This window comes from Prionailurus viverrinus, chromosome E3, assembly GCF_022837055.1.
Source record: "Prionailurus viverrinus isolate Anna chromosome E3, UM_Priviv_1.0, whole genome shotgun sequence".
In the NCBI taxonomy this organism is placed as follows: Eukaryota; Metazoa; Chordata; class Mammalia; order Carnivora; family Felidae; genus Prionailurus; species Prionailurus viverrinus.
The window spans coordinates 34,701,391-34,721,384 of record NC_062576.1 but is presented as its reverse complement, the minus strand read 5'-3'; the positions used below and the strand labels follow the sequence as shown (position 1 = coordinate 34,721,384).

The 19,994-nt window shown below is 53.0% G+C and overlaps 1 protein-coding gene across 3 annotated transcripts in view; it reads left to right on the top strand.

Annotated features, from left to right (window-relative positions):
- ABAT (4-aminobutyrate aminotransferase) overlaps positions 1-19,994 on the top strand; it is a 90,914-nt gene that overhangs the window by 35,781 nt on the left and 35,139 nt on the right. The window contains exons 2-3 of one of the 3 annotated variants that reach the window (XM_047838734.1): positions 6,029-6,129; positions 9,091-9,204. In XM_047838734.1, the coding sequence (XP_047694690.1) occupies positions 9,135-9,204 (70 nt within the window). In that variant the 5' untranslated portion in view covers positions 6,029-6,129; positions 9,091-9,134. Of the gene's footprint in view, positions 1-6,028; positions 6,130-9,090; positions 9,205-10,639; positions 10,988-19,994 lie in introns of those variants that run through there. The other 2 variants (XM_047838733.1, XM_047838732.1) reach the window with 2 other exon arrangements.

Below are 19,994 nucleotides of genomic sequence, written 5' to 3'. Positions count from 1 at the left end.
CCCCTTTGTAGGCTCGGAGACACACAGCAACTCAAACGCTTGCAGACGCTTCTTGACGAATCCTTACTGCCTCCAGAACCAAGGGTCTGTGTCCTCCCCTTCCGGAGGGCTCCGATTTGAAGCCTTGCCTCTGCTTTTTCCCCTTCACCCTGCTCACAGGCTGAGGGCTGCCTGTCTCCCAGCATCAGAGTGTTCATGCCTCTTGCACTTGTGACTTAAGTCCACCTCATCCTTCCTGGTGGAGGCTGGCGGGCGGGGCAGGTGGGCGAGCTGCGAGACACAGGCATGAGGAGGACAGAGGAGGTTGGGGCACAGACCAGCTTCCCTCTGGTGGAGCCTGGAAGTTCAGGCTCATAGCAGGGCCACTGTCTGTGCCAACAGCTCTTCCTCGCACTTCAGGCTGTGCAACTAACCTTCCCTGCCGGGTAGAGGGTTCTTTGGAAGCCGAGAAGGTGGTGTGCAACCACGTCTCCTGGGTCCTGTGTGTATCCTTCGGTCGGCCCTCATCCAACCAAGCGCCTCGTGACCTCGTGGGTAGATTTCATTCTTCCCATTTCGCAGCTAGGAAACTGAGGCCCCAGTGAGTCACACGGCTTGTCCAGAGTCACCAAGCTAGTATATGGCACACCCGGACCCAATTTGTGGCTCACAGGACTCTCTCAGCTGCCCCCTCTGTCTTTTGCAAGAGTCAACACTTGCCTGTTCCCAAGAACAGTATAGTCCTCCCCTCGTACAAGTCGCAGACAACTATGTGATGCCCCAAGAGGCAGGTTACAGGAAATCACGCATGCGGCGTGCAGAGAGCAAGGGCTGGGGCCCACACTGCTGCAGAGGCAGCCGGGGGGGCTCGAGGAGCTGGATCTTCTGTCCTAACGTCATCCATCACGGCCCCATGAATGAGGCCCTGCTAGCCATCTGCACTGGCCCAAGGCTGCGGCTCTATTGGTTGCCATGGCGACCCCTGGCCTTGACAACGGAGGCGCCCTTGGCCAAGTGTGTTGTCTTGTCCCACTGAGTCTGCAGAAAAGCCGACAGCTGGGGCTGCAGACAGGAAACGAGTGTCCCACACTTCTGCCTGCACTTTTGTCTTGGCCCCGAGAGCAGACAGAATGAGAGAGAGCATCTTTGGGGGCCCCAGAGAGGTCTGGGGGTCCATTTCTAGCCAATGACACGTGCAAAGCTTTCGCGTTCACGGGGCCTGTGAGGCAATCTACTGGAAAGGTGAGTCAGACACCGTGTTCAGGACGTTTATGGAGCACGTACTATTGATGCAATGATTCTTGCAGCCAGGTACTGCTCTGGGACTGGGGATACAGCAGGGACCCAAGCTCGGGTCTCAGTTCACACTCTGCTAGCCCAGAGGTTAGGTTCAAATGGTATGATCCCCATTTTGCAAAGGGGGAAAATGAGGCACAGAGAGGTTGCTTAACATGCCCAAGGACACACAGCAGGTCAAAGAGTCCAGTTTCACAGTCAGCGCCCTGAGGGCCACCTCTCCAAACGGCCCTCGCCGGATTCTTTCTCCCTGCATTTCTGAGGCGTTTGCCTCTCAAAGTCAGAAACCCTCCGTTTCCAGAGACGTGGGGATGATGCAGGCCTGGGTCAAGCGTAGGGTCCACCATCCACCTCTTATGACAGTGGTTACCAGCCTCACTTAGGGAGCTTCACCAGCACCCAGACGACACCGTCATGCCCAGGAGACCCTGGTTTAGGTGTGGTGGGTGGAGCCCGTCATAGGCGCTGTGGTCCTGGAGGTTCTTGGGAGCAGCCGAGGATAAGCACCACCGGCCTTGAGCTCTGGGACCCAGGAGGAGCCCATCAACCTTCTGAGCCTAACGTCCTGCAGATGGCTGAATTGCATTTGGAAGCTATGTCGTGTGTAGTAGGTGAGCGTTAAACAGCAGCCAGTGCTTTGATGACTTTTACTCTCCCTCCAGAGCTTTTTTTTTTCTTTTTTTCTTTTTCTTTTTTTTTTTTTTGCCCTTTCCCTGCGTTCTGGTTTCCCCATTGATTTCAACATTGCCCTGGCCTCGCCCCGTCCCATCCCACCCTCCAAATGCAAATGACAGATAAGAGGGAGCTGAGAGAACTAATTAGCATTTTAATTAAAGGAAAGGGGACGGGGAGAGGTGGGTGGGCCTGGAGGGCTCACTGTCTGGTTGCACCAGGGTTTGCGAATTGTTTCCACGGAGGCACAGGGTAAGAAACAGCATTTCTTGCAGATGCCTTGCCTGCCCGAAACAAAAATCCCCCTCCCTCGCCTTGCACTCGGATAGTTCCTATTCTGTTTAGTTGATGGGTTGATTTAAATTTCGCTTGCACTTCTGATCACATCAAGGAGGGACGGCCCTGGGGGAAGCTAGCCTGCCTTAACACCGACTGCCTGCCGTCTGTCTCCACTGGTGCAGGTTGCCCAGGGCGTGGTGGAGAGAGCAGGGAGACAGTTGCTCACACCGCCTCTGGGCAGGACTAGGGGGTCCAGAGCATTGCAGCAAGGAATCCTAGCCCTGGGGTTCTTGGCTGCATGCCTGTCAGATGGTTCTCAGGGTCCGAAGGGGCTGTGAAAGCCATGTGACCCAACACGTGGGGAAACTGAGGCCAGGGGAGGGATGTGTCTTTGGAGCCAAACTCGAACAGTGGTGGGCAATCATGTATGTGATGACTTCAGACTTGGTGGGGGTGGGGAATATTATTGTTAAACTGTTTTAACACAAATTTCAGACCCGCTCACTAATTTTGTATTTTTAATTTTTTATTGTTTTTATTTATTTTTGAGAGAGAGAAACAGCGTGAGCAGGGGAGGGGCAGAGAGACCAAAGGGAGACACAGAATCCAAAGCAGGCCCCGAGCTCCGAGCTGTCAGCACAGAGCCCGACACGGGGCTCTAACTCACGGACCGTGAGATCATGCCCTGAGCCGAAGTCAGACGCTCAACCTCCTGAGCCACCCAGGCGCCCCTCTGCTCACTATGTGAGTCCTCAGGTGCACCTTAAAAGGCAGATGTTGCCGTCCGTGTTCCACGGCTCGGATGTGCTGAGTTCACTCGCTGCATAGATTGGAGAACTGCTAAACTCTGGGTACCATGAGACGAAAGAAAGGCCTGATTCCCTCTCTCTTGGGGCTTGCATGTTTCTAAGTGGGACTGGAGTGCTCCAGGAAGGAGAGTGATGTGAGATGAATTATCCCTAGAAAGGTCAGGGACCAAGTAGAAAATGATGGAAGGAAAGCAGGAGAGGAAACCGAGGGAACACCGAGCTCAGTGCTCCAGTCCAGGAGGGACCATATTGCTCGTGCAGAGTGAAACCCCCGGGCACCCAGCTCCTTGCCGTCACCATCAGGGAAAGGGAGCCTTCCCTGGTGACTGCCGTGCATCTGAGAGGCTCCTGAGCAAGTCCCCAGGGAGACTGTGCCCATCTGTCAGGCCCCTTTCCTCAGTGACCCCCAAAACTTCCATGGACATCAGGCATCGAGCTCTAGACCCGAGGACTGCATCATCAGCAGAGAATACAAAAGACAGGGGCCAGTCAGAGACAGAGGACTCAGTTGTCTCAAGAGCCTGTGATCCACCAGGCTGTTCACATCAGTTGCGCCTAATTCCCAGCACAACCAGGAAGAGAGGCATTGCCCTCGAATCCTGTAGATAAGGACACTGAGGCTCAGAGTGTTTTCATGAGCTTTACTCTGTTAGCTACATTAAGACAGCAAGCTTTGGGGCACCTGGGGGGCTCAGTTGGTTAAGCGGCCAACTCTTGATTTCGGCTCAGGTCATGATCTCACTGTTTGTGAGATCGAGCCCCGTGTTGGGCTCTGTGCTGACAGCACAGAGCCTGCTTGGGATTCTTTCTCTCTGCCCCTCTCCCGCTCATGGTCTCCTTCAAAAAAAAAAAAAAAAAAGCGAGTTTCACAGCTGAAGCCCAAGCTCCAGGCAGAGCACACATGTCTGTAGCATCTGTTACAGGGCACATGACAGACATCGCTAATGCATCACAGCTGGGTGCGGGTCACCAGCTCACCTCCAGCACCTACACACGGTGCCTGGCATGTCACGGGGCACTAAGTGAGTGACTTAGCTAAGTCATTACCTGCTAAGTGGATAACTGAAGCGAGCGGGTAAATGACAAACTGTAGCAGGCAGGAATTCAGACGCAGGCCTGCGTGACCTCAGTGTACAAGACCTTGTCTTGTCCCCTCCCACCTGTAAAAGGGGACAGCCAGCTCCCTAATTCCCTCGTTTGCTTTCTTTCTTTTTTTTTTTTTCACAGAGGTGTAATTCACATAACAAGATTACCCATTAACCAGTATAAGTGAACAATCTGGTTCCCCTTGGCACATTCACCGTGTTAGGCAGACGTCTCCACCAGCTCCAGAACCTTCTCATCACCCCGAGCAGAAACCCCACCATCCCCTCTTCCCAGTTCTGGCGACCACTGATCCGCTTTCTCACCCTTTGGATGCACCTGATCTAGAAGTGCCCTGTACGTGCCATCAGTGTGTGGCCTTTCATGTCTGGATTCTCCCGCTGAACATCATGTTTTTGAGGCTCATCTGTGGTCTCTGTCAGTACGTCATCCCTTATTATGGTGGAGGAAGGCTCTGTGGTGAGGTTGCACCCCTTCTGGGTTACCCTTTCGGCCGTCGGTGCTCACGTGGGCTGCGAATAGTGCTGCTGTCGATGTGCACGTCCCGTATTTGTTCGAGCTCCTATCTCCCACTCTCTGGGCTGTACCCTTAGGAGTAGAATTGCTGGACCATGTGGGAAAGCTTAACCTTCCGAGGAACCCGTAACTCTTTTTTTTTAATTTTTTTTAATGTTTGTTTTTTGAGAGAGACAGACAGAGTGCAAGCAGGGGAGGGTCAGAGAGAGGGGGAGACACAGAATCTGAAGCAGGCTCTAGACTCTGGGCTGTCAGCACAGAGCCCGGCATGGGGCTCAAACTCACGAACGGGGAGATCATGACCTGAGCCAAAGTCGGAGGCTTAACCGACTAAGCCACCCAGGTGCCCCTCTTTTTTGTTTTTAATGTTTTTTTATCTTGAGAGACAGAGAGAGAGAGCAGGGGAGGGGCAGAGAGACAGAATCCCAAGGAGGTTCTGTGCTGTCAGCACAGACCCGATGAGGGACTCAAACTCACAAACTGTGAGACCATGACCTGAGCTGAAATCAAGAGTCAGACACTTAACCAACTGAGCCACCCAGGCGCCCCAGAACCCCTAAATGTTAAAGACTGGAGGTGGGGGAGCTGGTCTCTGGCTCCCTCCCTATCATCCCTCACCCAGAAGGTGCCCTCCCACATGCCTGGGGAGCCTCCCTCCTCAGCTCACAGTGAACCCCCTGCATCGCACTGACATGTTGAGTGCTTGTTCCCTGCCCCCACCCCCACCCCCACCCAACTCCCGGACCTGGCTGAGCAGGACCCTTGTGAATAAGACAGGAGAGCCGGGCCTCCTCCCCCATAGAGGGGGTCTCCAGAAGGCCCTGCGCCTCATCTTTTCTTCCAGCGCTCCGTGGTCTCGTGTGCTGGTCACCCTCCCCCTGCACCTGACCCTCCCCATGCACCATCCCACATCTCGTCACACCAGAGCATTTGCCCAGGCCTCACCTCCCCTTTCCTCGGTGGCTGCCAAAAATCTGCTCCCCTTTGAAGGGGCAGCTCTGGTGACATCTCACTGGCATCACAACGCACTGCCAGAACGCATCTGTCCACGTTCCCACAGCGCCTTGCTCATACAGGCAAACGTCATGATTTCACCCCGTCTTATACAGAATTACTCGCTGACAGCGAACTGGAAAATTTTTATACACATCTCTCGCCGGGTTATTTTAAGGATTTATCTCCATGAAAGGGAAAGCAGCCTCGTACATTAAATTCTCCCGTTCTCCCCCCTCCCCGGTACTCCCCCCCACCCCAGCCCCACCACTGAATCATGAGTTTCAGAAAGAGAGGGGCCTTTTTTCCATCTCAGAACTTACCTAATGCAGTGCCTTGCCGGTAACAGGAGCCTAATTAATTGTCGTTGATTGAATTAGTGGGCTGGAGAGAGTGAGCACGTGACGTGGACTCTTCTGATTGTTGGAGGCATATCGTGCTAAGAGCTCCCGTCTGATGGAGATCGCGTTTCTGTTATAAGGTCAGTCTCAAGTGCAGGCCACCGAAATGTCACCACCATATATCTCCCGCGGTGACGTTTTGTAATTGAAAGTGCTGCAGGTGTCACTCCTACTCTGGCAGAGCATTCAAATGTTGATACGCGAGTTCTCGGAGATTCTCGCCGTTGCAAACACATGTTTAATGGAAATTGGATTGTGTGCAGCCTTAAGCAGTCCCCTTGGAGACAAATGGTTTTGAACAAGAGTCAGCAACTGCTCTTTCTACACAGTTACCTTGCCGCTAAATCAACAGGCCCGCTTTGAGTTGGACGTGCCAGAATAGATAAAAAGAAGAAAAAACGTCCACTGAGTGATCAAGGAAAGAATGGGTTCTCAGTTAATTTATGGTCACACGGTCCACGCCCGTGCTTTCCTCTGGCGAAAAGCAGCAAAAATTGCCTCTCCGAGCTACACCCTTTGTAATCATCAAGCCCCAGTATATACTGTGGTCAGGTGTTGTGTTACCCGCTGAATTATTCGATGCTGGAATGAGTGAAAAAGCGAGGGCTTCAGGGTCAGACAGTCTCAGGCATTCCTGTAACCAAGGCCAACAACATAACCCGTGCGAGTTTCCAGGCCCTCACCTCTGAAATGGGGAGACACACTCCCTGCTGGATGGTTGGGATTGGAGGGCATGAAGTGCCCTTCAGAGCCTCCCCAGGCCCTCAGACTACTGTCACTGCCACTCTGGAGGCATCCCAGATCCCTCACCAGGAGAGAAGACTTTATCCTAGCCACCCTGTGGCTTAATTCCCGCCGCGGTGCCCAGAGGAGAGACCATCAGCAGTCCCATGCCTCCCAAGATCTGGGGCTCGTCAGTCTGATACTCTAACCGCGCTGTCAGCCGGACTCTGTTTGCAAGCAATAGAAACCTGGAAACTCAAGCAAGCTAAGGAGAAGAAGGAGGCGGGGTGGCATCTTTCTTCTGGGCTTTGTTACCAAGGACGGGTAGAAGCGAGCCCTTCTCCCTCAGTCCTGATGTTTCCTTCCGAATCCATTTGGCGAGACGTGGATAAGCCTGATGTTCCCGGCCCTCCCCCTCCACACCGGCTCACCCCCAGGGAGAGCGGGGCTCGGGTCTGCCCCAGCACTGTTCAGCAGTGAGTGCTGTACATGTGGCCACGCTGGGCTCCAGGCTTGAGATGGAACCAGGGAGCCTCAGCGTCCAGGGTCTGCATCCTGTCTGGCAGCTGCACTCTGTGGCACGTTCGGTCTGTGTGCCCGCTGCCCTCACGGGGTGGAAGGTGGCCGACCCCACCACGCCCAGGACGCTGGCCTATCCTGGTCCGGTCAGCAGCAGCCAGTGGGTCCCACGGCACGGACGCGGCTGCCAGGTCTGCTCCCCTGCGGACAGAGGGGGAGGCTTCTGATGGCGGGGAGGTATGATGTGCGGAACAGACACCCCAAAAAGTACCTCCTGTGCCCGCTTCCCAGAGAGCACCTCCATTGCCTCATCTGTGAAGATAATGGCGTGTCTCCCGGGGCCCTGGGGTGAAACAGGGTGCTATCTGCAGCACATCTAGGTCCTCAGGGCGTGATAATGCTCACAGGGCAAGCGCTGCTCCTGACTGATCCCAGCGCCCTGTGCCCAGCGCCCACTGGGCAGCTTGCACATAGTAGGTGCTCCGTGCATGTCCACAGAATTGGTGCGTCCTCAAGCCAGTGCCATCCGCCTACGCCCCTTTGTTCCGTCTTTGCTTCTAATAATACAGCCCGACGTCCCATTAGCTCTGGGGGCACTGGGTTGGGAGTCCTGCCAGCCCGTCCTCCTGAGCCTGGTGCCAGATGCCCACACATTTCCTCACCCGTGCTGCGAAGCCCGCCTGCCACTTCCAGCTGGCACTTCCTCCATACTGTCATCGAGTTGGTGCTTCGTTGCAGAGTGAATGAGGGACACCTGTGACTCAGTGACTCTGGGGTCACACAGATCTGTTTACAGATCCACTCTTAACCTCTCTGTGCCTCAGTCTCCTCATCTGCAAAAAGGGGACCACAGAGCACTGTTGTGGGCACTCCTAACAATGACAGATACTAATTGTGCCACATGCAGAGCCTGGCGCGGTGTGCAGCTGCAGAAAGGAAACGGGGTCCGCGAGTCGTGAATGGCTCCATCACTGTTCTGCCTGGGGTAGCCTGGGGTGGGGCGGGGGGAGATGATAAAAGAAAACAAAGTGGGGGACTTGCTCCAGGCCCACAGCGCAAAGGGCGACTAGCAGATCTAGCCAGGGAGCGCGGGACTGGGGAGCCGTCTGGAGGCAGCTAACAGACTGGTAGCGTGGGGGCCGAGAACCCTCCCTCCGTGGGTTTCAGAACAAAGCCCCGCATCCCGAGAGCCCCCTCCGTCCCCAGCAAACTCTAGACAGTTGGTCACGCTGGAGACGTGCACTCCCCAAAACGGACCACCAGATACTGCGCTGGGTCCAAGGATTCCCAGACAGCCCCGGGGAGACCAGTGTTCTGTTGGGGGGCAGGGCAGGGGGGCTCCCAGCTGCTCTGAATCCTCCTCCATCTGAGACCCCCCTCCATCTCACCGAGTGCAGTCGCTTGTCGCCCCGTTGGATGATGCACTGAACTTATCAGCTTGCCTACAGAGGGCTCTCAAGCCAGCTCTGTCCCCTTTCTCCAGTTTTCCATCTAGGAAATAGGCATAATGACCCTGCCTGCGGTGTGGCCAGGGTCCCATGAAAACACTTGCGAATGGGTTTGTATTTCAGTAAATCTCTGCACCCAATGGTGGGTCTCAGACTCGCGCCCCAGAGGTGGAGAGTCACATGCCAGCCAGGTGCCCCCCTGCCTTTTTCAAGTGTATATTCAGCATGAAAGCAAAGGATGTGATGTCAGAAGCACCTTCTCCACGACCTGGGAAATCGCAGGACGTGGGATTCTTGGCTGCAGGGACGAGCCCTTGGCTGGTCTGAGTGTGCATTTCTGTTTTCTTTCAGGGTGAAGCGTGTGCAGGGAGCCTCTGTTCCTGAAGGAGGGGATCATGGCTTTCATGTTGCTCACCCGGCGGCTGGCCTGCACCTTCCAGCACAACTACCGCCTGCTCGTGCCCAGTAAGCCCTGGGGGTCTTGGCAAGAACTGGCCCTGTGGGAAACACAATCCGGGCTGGGAGAGCCCTGGCGGGTGAAGGGACCAGCCAGTCAACGTTCTGGGACTGTTCCCTCTCCCCGGCCACACACACAGTAAAACTGTCCCCATCACCACCACCCCCGTCTCCCATCTCCGCCACATGCTCCTGTCCCTGCGTGGACAGCTCTGGGTCGGGCAGGAAGCTGATGCGGCCTGGAGGTGGCGGCCCCAGCAGCCAGGAGGCTCCAGGCTGCCCTCACAGGGACTGTTGGGGGAAACACAGCTGAGCTTGCTGCCAGGAAATGGGAAGGCTACAAGCATCCTTGTGACTGACCTCAAGGCAAAGTGTGCTTCCAGGGCCCTGGACAGGAGACAGCAGCCCCCTGCTGCCCTATCCCTCACCTCCACTCACCCGCACCCAGCCGGCCCGCGGCACTGCTGGCCGCATCTCTCCGGAGCTTCTGTTTCTCTCTGCCTCACTGAGTTCAGGTGGCTTAGCCAGGCCGGCCCCATCAGCAAGCGCCCTGCCGGTGAGGTCTCACAATAGACCTCCCTCCCTCCTTTCCATGAGGAAGGCACGCATGAAGCCCATTTTACAGGGGAGAAAGCTGAGGCTCAGAGAGGCAAAGTCACACGGCCACTTGAATGCAGGTCAGTCTGGCTGCAGATGCCGGGCTGTTATCCCTCCTCCATGTGCCTCCCTGGGGTTCTGGGAGACACAGGGGCTGCCCGTGGCCTCCTGTGGGCACCTTGCACCCCCCACCCCCACCTGTGTCTGTCCCAGCTCTCTCAGAGCCCCGTGCTTTGCCATCACGATGTCCCTTTGTTAGTCTCATCTGGCTTTTGAAGGCAGAGTGCTGCCCACAACCTTGGTCTGCATCTTTAATGCTGGGGTTTATATCCTGGGTGGGGTAAAAAAGCAGGCATGCTCTCCCATACACACAGGAGTATTAGCAGGTTTTACTTAAAAAATTTTTTTTTCAACATTTATTTATTTTTGGGACAGGGAGAGACAGAGCATGAACGGGGGAGGGGCAGAGAGAGAGGGAGACACAGAATCGGAAACAGGCTCCAGGCTCTGAGCCATCAGCCCAGAGCCTGACGCGGGGCTTGAACTCCCCGACCGCGAGATCGTGACCTGGCTGAAGTCGGACGCTTAACCGACTGCGCCACCCAGGCGCCCCTAGCAGGTTTTACTTTAAAATAAACCTTTTAGGAGCGCCTGGGTGGCTCAGTCTGTTGAGCGTCCGTCTTCGGCTCAGGTCATGATCTCGCGGTCTGTGAGTTCGAGCTCCGCGTCAGGCTCTGTGTGGACAGCTCAGAGCCTGGAGCCTGCTTCGGATTCTATGTCTCCCTCGCTCTCTGCCCCTCCCCTGCTCATGCTCACTCTCTCTCTGTCAAATATTAAAAAAACAAACAAACATAAAAATATTGAAATAAATCTCTTAACTTCGGATGATTTTACAAGTACAGTGAAAGTACTAAGACAGTACAGACAGATCCCATAGGCCCCAGCGTCCCCCTGGTTAACATCTTACATCACGAGGATGCTCTTGTCAATAACTAAGAAGCTGACCTTGTACATTATTGCTGCCCGAACTCCAGACTTCTCTGGGGATTTCACCAGGTTTTCTCTTAGTGCCTCTTTCCCTCCCAGGATCCAATGCGAGTTCCCACAGTGCACTCTGGGGTCCCAGCTCCCCGGTACCATCCGGTCTGTGACCGTGTCTGTCTTCCCTTGTTCTTGACCCTGATCGCCTTGAGAAGTGAGTAGGTTTGAGGTTTTGTTTTATTTTATTCAGTTATAAGAGAAGCATCTTAACGCTTACCCATTATTATGTTAAAAATAAACCCAAACCGGGGCGCCTGGGTGGCTCAGTCGGTTAGGCGTCCGACCTCAGCTCAGGTCATGATCTCACAGTCTGTGGGTTCGAGCCCCACGTTGGGCTCTGTGCTGACAGCCCAGAGCCTGGAGCCTGCTTTGAATTCTGTGTCTCCCTCTCTCTCTGCCCCTCCCCTGCTCATGCTCTGTCTCTCTCTGTCTCAAAAATAAATAAAAACATTTAAAAAGATAAATAAATAAATAAACCCAAACCGACGCATGATGCCCAAGTAGTGTGCCCCTAGCGGGAGGGAGAGTCGGCCATAACTAGTACTGCTCACACCCGCTGGGGGCGGGGTGCCGTACTAGGTGCTGGGGATGCTTCACTGACAAGAAAGCGTGGCCTGTGGGGCTCCGCCTTTGTAGGTCATTCTCAAGGACATCCCTTCCCAGGGAGACAAGCAGGGGAGAGCCTTGAGTCAAGGCTCCTACACCTGGGCCACATTCCACCCAGTCAGCCTCCCCCACGGGCAGAACTCTGAGCCTCTGTTTCTCGTGAGGAAAGTGGGTCTCCTCGGGAGACTGAGGGCAGTGCTGGGGTCCTACTTGCTTCGCACACCTCTCTATCAGAAGGAACAGTTCAGGGGTGCCAGGGCACTCCGATTCTCTCAGCAGGCACGCTTGTTCTCAAAACATAAGTAAATATTTTTTAACAATGCAAACGCCCTTCGTTTATATTTACACAAGCATGCATAGAAAAAAAGAGACAAATGACTAATCAGAGTTATCAGGTCTGCATTTTCTTGGCAAGAGTTAAATCTTTTTTTTGGCACACTTGTGCCAGATTTAGAGATAAGAGGTTTTTTTTTTTAACGTTTATTTATTTTTTTGAGACAGAGAGACAGAGTATGAACAGGGGAGGGGCAGAGAGAGAGGGAGACACAGAATCTGAAGCAGGCTCCAGGCTCCGAGCCATCAGCCCAGAGCCTGACGCGGGGCTTGAGCCCCGAACTCACGGACCGCGAGATTGTGACCTGAGCTGAAGTCGGACGCTTAACCGACTGAGCCACCCAGGCGCCCCAGAGATAGGAGTTTTTTAATACTAAACCACGGTGTTGGCAAAGATAGAGGAGCATGTGTGTTCATACACTGCTCATAGGTAAGTAGCAATAAGGAAATAGTTTTTTTTTGGGGGGGGGGGTGTTAAGGAGGCTCCACACCCAGTGCGGCAGGGCTTGAGCTCACGACCCTGAGTCAAGACCTGAGCTGAGACCAAGTGTCTGACACTTAACTGCCTGACCACCCAGGTGTCCAGGGGAAATAGTTTTAAAATGGTAGCTAACGTTTAACCCATTTAGTCCCCTGGGAGAGGAAAGCAGAGACTCAGAGAAATTCCATAACTTTCTCAGAACCTTGGTGCTAGCAAGTGGCTGAACCTGGCTTTGAGCTAAGCCTGGCTGGCCCCAAAAGTTCCAACCTTAACCACTATATTAGTTATTTATTGCCATATAACAAATAGCCCTGGGGCGCCTTGGTGGCTCAGTCGGTTGAGCAACTGACTTCAGCTCAGGTCATGATCTCACAGTTTGTGAGTTTGAGCCCCAAGTCAGGCTCTGTGCTGACATCTCAGAGCCTGGAGCCTACTTCAGATTCTATGTCTCCCCATCTCTCTACCCCTCCCCTGCTCATGCTTTGTGCCTCTCTGTCTCTCAATAATAAATAAACGTTAAAAATATTTTTTTTTTAAATAGCCCTAACTTAGCTGGTTAAAATAATGCACATTTATTATGTCACAGTTCCTGTGGTCTAGGAATCTGGGGGAAGCTTAGCTGGGTGCTTTGGTCTTTCACGAGGGTACAGCTGAGCTGTTAGCCAGGGCTGTGGTCTCATCGGAAGGCTCACCGTGGAAGCTGGGGGTTCCGCTTCCAAGCTCGCTCTCGTGGCACTGGCTGGATTTGGTGCCACATGGACATCTCCACAGAGCAGCTCACAGCCTGGCACCTGTGTTCCCCAGAGGGAGGGAGGGAGGGTGATTCAGCCCACCACCACGCCCACGGTGTTTAGGTGTTTGTGTGGCATCTCCACCCATCAACCGCTGTGGAGCCCTTAGACACGGTGGCTCGTGTATCAGTGCTCCCAGTGGCATTTTTTCTTGCCCCTCCCCCACAATCACTGATAATCTGATGTCGGCAAATAGAGCGCAGAGACTGGGAGACTGGACAGCAAAGCTGTTACGTCCAGGTGGTGAAATTACCGATAACTTCCTCAATGAACATGTTCTCAAAAACTTCAGTGGGGTGCTGCCTCCCTGAGAGCAGGTGAAAGAAAGGGCTGGAACTTTGCTGCTCAGTGGCGACATAGTGCACAACTCCCCTCTGGCCGTACCGGACCTGCGATGCATTTGGCAAAAGACCCGAACAGCCGAGAGAGTTCCCGCCCCCTTTGGAGAGAACAGAGTGCCCAGGAGAGTAACGGAGAAGGAAACCCTGTATCATCAGGCACATCCTCAGCCCGCAGTCTCCCTCCCAGCAGGTGCAGACATAGATTGTGCTGAGCGAAAGGACCGCCAGAGTTTTAGAAGGAAACGAAGAACCACTGGAGATGGACCGTCCCCTGTGTCTCCATCACCCACCGCCGTCCCTCTGTGAGGGGCCTGTCTCCTCCTTTCCAAGTCCGTGGCCGTGTCCCTGCTCCAGATGCCTCAGCTCAGGTGAAACGAGATGCCGCCGTCTCCTGAACGACACCAGAATGGAGCTCTGTGTCCCGAGGCCTGCGATGTGTCTGAGCAATTACGGCAAGCTCACAGGACAGTGACGCTTGCGATGTGTCTGAGCAATTACGGCAAGCTCATAGGACAGTGACGCTTGCGATGTGTCTGAGGAATTACGGCAAGCTCATAGGACAGTGACGCTTGCGATGTGTCTGAGCAATTACGGCAAGCTCATAGGACGGTGACGCTTGCGATGTGTCTGAGCAATTACGGCAAGCTCATAGGACGGTGACGCTTGCGATGTGTCTGAGCAATTACGGCAAGCTCATAGGACGGTGACGCTTGTCCTTTTATCCGGCCATTACTGCAACACTGTCCTTCTCAGAGCTAACAGAAGGTCTCCGGGAGCCTAAGAAGCAAAGTTCTCCGTGGAGCGAGGAAATACCAGGAACAGGGGGACGGCTCCCCCTTCACAACAGCCCCCCTCCCCCGAGCATAAATTTGAAAGGTGAAGGCCACCCACAGGCAACAGCTGGTCTGCCACGATTGTCGTTTGCATAGGACACCCCCTTGGAGAAGGACCCCCACGCCCCAGCTGACCAGACTGCACGGCAGCCAGAACCCGCTCCGACATCTGCTGGAATGAGGGAAAACGAGGAGGAAAAACAGGAAGAAGAAGGCTCATGTTCCCAAGAACAGTGACACCAAACAGGATGTGTTTGCCACTGAACCTGCAAGGAAAGTAAAAACGGGGAAGCCAGCTGGAGCAGGAAGAGTTACAGCCCTCACGTGGGAGGTGGCCCAGAACAAGAGTGTCAGAGGGGAGAAGTCCTAGAAGTTTCAGTCCTCGGTTTCAAGGAGTGCCCATGGATTCTTCGGAATCTAGGACAAGAGAAACCAGACAGTCCTTCTGGAAAGGATATCTCAGACCCCTACAGGGCAAAACTCATTAGAAACTTCTCATTCTGAGGGGCGCCTGGGTGGCTCGGTCGGTTAAGCGTCCGACTTTGGCTCAGGTCATGATCTCACGGTCCATGAGTTCAAGCCCCGCATCGGGCTGTGGGCTGACGGCCCGGAGCTTGTTTCAGATTCTGTGTCTCCCTCTCTCTCTGCTCTTCCCCTGTTCATGCTCTGTCTCTCTCTGTCTCAAAAATAAATAAACGTTAAAAAAAAATTTAAAAAAAAAAAAAGAAAGAAACTCCTCATTCTGATTGTGATGGAGTTGACTCTACCAGTGAGATTGGGAGTCGCTGTGAGATGGTGTCCCTGTACATGTGGCAGAAACTCACACCGTGGCCTCCTTCACGAAGGGATCAAAGAACTCTTTATAAGTATCCTCAGAGCCAGGAGATGCTGATGAGCCCCCCGAAGGAGCCTTGAGGGGCCCCAAGCCACATCGAATGCCATTCACATAATGGGGAACTTTCCTGTTCAGCAGAGAAAACCGGCTGAGCTTGTATCTGGCAAGTCAGAAGAGCGTTGGCCATGTCTCCAAAGTGAGCTGCCTCCTCGATGCTGAAAGAATGTTGCCTTTTACACTGGTTCCAGTGGCCACACCATCCGCTGCTACAGTGTTAAGACGGGAGGGTGCGTGCAACAGCCTCAGCTACAAGAGGAGTTCTCTGCCTTCGTTCTAGATGGCGAATCCTCTCTGCGGGACAAGCAGGTGGCACTGTGGTCATCTTCAACGTGAAGAACAATAAATGACTTGAGATCTTTTTTTTAAGGTTTATTTTGAGAGAGAGCGTGCACTCACGCAAACAGGGGAGATGCGGAGAGGGAGGGAGAGAGAGAATCCTGAGCGGACTCCACGCTCAATGCAGAGCCCGACGCGGGGCTCAGTCGCACAAACCGTGAGACTGTGACCTGAGCCACAATCAGGAATCGGACACCCAACCTGCAGAGCCACCCAGACGCCCCACGGCTTGAGATCTTTGAATGCTGTGGCCCTCGGACTGTCAGCTGTCTTGCCACAGTTTAGGAAGGTGCCCCAAAGGTGCTCATGGTCAGGCCTCACATTCTGTAGCATTAAATGCACGGAATGGATTCCTGCTCTGGGTCCTCCAGAGGGCTCCAGCAAACCGAGCTTTCCGCGAAGCAGGTGCATGACCTTGTGTTCAGTGGCTGCAGCCCTGATCAGTCCACCCATGCCCACAGCATCCGTACTGGTGACCGTGTGTGGGTCTGTGAAACTCACGATCTCACCGAGAGTGTGTCGGACCCTAGGAACAGCGATGGTGACCACTTACCTGGAGAAATGTGTCCGTGTCTGTGAGTTACGTTGCCACCAGCAATTGCAAGTTTATGGAGGACACAAAGACAAGACTCTGTGCACGACCTTCCCTGAAAGTATGATTTATACTGGCTGATACGACGCCAGCATTCAGGCTGTGAGGCTAAATCCGCCGCAAAATTTCCGCTGTCCGTGGCACGGTTACGCTCTGATATTCAGTGTGTGTAGATCATTCAAAACCACATTTGCTCACTGACCACACGAATCCAGATGTTCAAACCCTGATACGTAGCTGGAAGACGTGTGATGCTCTTTCTCGCTGCTGGGAGAGGATCCAAAGAGGCTGAACAACATGCTGAGGATATGGGGATAACACAGAACCAGTTCAGGAAGCTTCTGGCCTCCCGTCTTGGGAAGAGGGTTCCAGCCAGCTGTGCCTCCAGTATGAGTCTGGGCACCTGTATGGGATGATAGGTTATACTGCATGTTCTTCCTGGAGGTCTATCAGACGTAAACGGATTCTACGGAACGACACTTCTCCGGGACAGCATGGAATATAGCAATGTAGGCTACTGGTATTCTCCAGATGTTTATTAAAGTTACAGATCTTAATTGGTTAAAAAAAAAGTAAATGGGGTGGACAGTTGGGGAGGGGGAGATTTTTTAAAAGAAGAGCAGAGCACCCAACTCCGATTGAACTTGACCTTGACTTTGGCCTGGCTCACATATGGAGCCCTTGCTGTTTGGGAAAACAGCATCCATTTATTACTCTCAGTATAAAGATCAAGAGAACATTAAACGCATCTGATGGCTGTTTCTATAGCTTGGAGTTAAACATTGACTCCAGTTGGTCAAGGCCGCGAGGGTGGCCGGCCTCGTTTCAGAGGCAGAGGGCTGGGCTGGACTTCCCCACCGTGCCGGCTCTCCCGGCTGTGCTGTGTCATTCGTGAGTGAAAATGCCGGATGGTTCAGTATAAACGTTTCATTTCAAAGACCGGCGCAAGATGACGTGAACAGCGTCACTTAGACTCGGAGCATCTGGGACAGGAGAGGTCAAATGTTCAGCCTAGCCGCCTACTAGCTGCGTGACCGTGGGCAGATTAGTTGACCTTTCTGGGCCTCAGTGTCTGCTTCCGTAACATGGGAGCAATCGCAACACCTACCTCCCAGAGGGGATTCAAGCTTAAGTGAGGCAGTCCGTGTGCAGTGCTCAGGACGAGGCCTGGCACGCAGAGTCACATGCCTCTCTGCTCATGTGACTTGATGGAAGCGATCCCAGGGAATTTAAGTTGTGCTCTTTCTTCTCATGGCTTGTGGCACTATGTATTATCATTAGGAGAACATTCTTTGTATTGGAATTTGGCTATTTTCCTCTACAGGTCGAAGTTGAGATAGTGTAGGAAAGGCAAAAGCATTGGACCTGGGTTCAAATGGGGGCTCTGCTACTCACTAGCTGTGTGGCCTTGGGAAAGTCGCTTCACCTCTCTGCTCCTCATCTGTAACCTGAGAACCATCACTTGAGAGGGTTGTGGATGGATTAACACAGATGGGAGATGGGAGTCTGCCTGCCTAGCACGCAGTAGATGCTGAATCTGTGTTTGCTACTCCGTCTCCCCTTGTTCGATAGCACGAACCCAGCAAACGTACTGGGCTGTAGTTTCCAGGATCTCTGCCCAGAGCCCCTGGGCCCTCTTCCATCCACACCCGCGAAGACTTGGCACATGGAAGGAACCAATGCAGCTCTCGGTACAGACCTGTCTGCCTGGCACCTGGCCCTCAGCTTCCCCATCTCGTGCCTGACCCATCCCCAATCCCCAGGGACGGGTTCTCGCCCTCTCTCCACTCCCCGCCCTGCGTCTGCCCGCAGCCTCGGCATCCCCATACTTGTAGCTCCACAAGACCCCACTCACCCCGTCATTCCCCTGAGACCCTTTCAGCCACAGCTCCCACTGGGACCTGCTTCCGGGGCCAGCATTTCCATCTTGCAGACCCCGGGACATCTGACTGCCGCAGCATGGCGTCAGGACACTTTTCTGGAGAAGGAAGAGAGGACTTACGTGTCCTCATTGGAGGATAACTTGCAAACTTTGAACTTTGCACTCTCCCCCTTACTGGAAACAAAGCAGGATCAGCACCAGTTAAGAACTGTTTTTATCCAAACACACGTCCCCGTGTTATGCAGGTCTAGCTGGAATCGGTCTTGACCTGTAGCCCTGAGTTCTGGCCAAGGAAGAAATAAACAGCTTAATGTAAAAAAGAAGTCATCAGTATGTTCCACGACCTTTTAGCTCTCTGCTAATGGAACAGACTCTGGAGGGACTCCCTTTTCATTTTAAGATCAAACAGAAGACAATAAAAGCCGGCTGCCTCATGCCTTGAAATAAGGGCAGCGTTGGATTCTAACTGGACTTTACGTTCACAGGGTTCCATTGTGTTACATAATTAATTCAAAAACCCTCTTTGATATCCAAAGCAATTATGGAAAATTAAGAATGCATTTAAATAGGTTTTTTCATATCATTGCTTTGTATGGCTTGGCACGCTGTGTGTGTGTGTGTGTGTGTGTGTGTGTGTGTGCACGCGCGCGTGCGTGACAGAGAGGGCTGGAGGGAGAGACCTATCCTAGAACAGTTCTTTGCTTCTCTGAGTTTTGGTTTTCTCTCTTATGTAAAGGAAACGATAATACAGTGTCTAGTTATTCCCCAGTCTAATGGGAGGTGCCAAGAAAGAAGAGGGAACATTTCCCAGTTGCCACATACGTCCTGGGAAGGCCAACGACGAGCAGGGACGTTGAAGGGATCTCTAGGGGTTACTGACGGTTAGTCACCCCACACTTACCATGGTCGGTTCTCCACAGCTGTCTTTCAGTAAGGGATCAAGCCTGGGGGGCGCCTGGGGGGCTCAGACAGTTAAGCATCCGACTCTTGGTTTTGGCTCAGGTCATGATCTCACCATTCATGGGAAAGAGCCCTGCGTTGGGCTCTGTGCTGGCAGCTCAGAGCCTGCTTGGAATTCTCTCTCTCTCTCTCTCTCTCTCTCTCTCTCTCTCTCTCTCGTTCTGCCCCTCTCCCACTCACACTCTCTCTGTCTCTCTCAAAATAAATAAATAAACTTAAAATAAAAACATTTTAGGGGCGCCTGGGTGACCTTAAGTGTCCAACTTCAGCTCAGGTCATGATCCACGGTTTGTGAGTTCGAGCCCCGCGTCGGGCTCTGTGCTGACAGCTCAGAGTGTGGAGCCTGCTTCAGATTCTGTGTCTCCCTCTCTCTCTGACCGTCCCCTGCTCACGCTCTCTCAAAAATGATAAATGTCATTTTTAATTATTTTTAAAAAGACTTGGGATTAAGACTGCCCTTTACTTCAGCAACATGCTGAGCTCAAAAGCCTTGCGGGTCTAGCCTGGGAACTCCCCTCTCTACATTTATTACCATGCAAAAGTGTGAAAAGGATCTCAACCAAGTGACTTGTACCCAACACTTATTATTATTTTTTAATAAAAAGCATCTGTAAGTGGGGACCGCCTGTATTGAGCCATTTGATTATTCACTCCCAGGTGATTTCTGAATGTCACAACTCGGGGCACAACTCAGGGCGAGGTGATGCTGGCATCCAGCCAAACATCCTCCAGGGCACAGGACGACCCCCCAACAGAGTTATCTGGACCCAAATGGCAGTGGTGCTGCTGAGAAACTCTGGTCTCTATGTACTTTTGGCTATACACTTGCATACAGATTAAATTTTGACAAAATTTGGGTAGTTTTTATAATCTGACCTTTCACATGCTAATGCTGCGGGCATCTTTCCATGTCCATAAATATTCAAACTGCCCACCTCAGTACCATGAACAGATACCTGATGTTCCTTGTCCACGAAATGGTGGAAGGTGTCATAGTCTGTTTAGCTGCCCTCCACTGTTTTCTCTTTTTGTTAAAAGACAGTACTAGGATGAATATTTTAACCTACATTTTTGTGTACTGGTCCCGTCATTCTCTTAGGATGAACCCTGA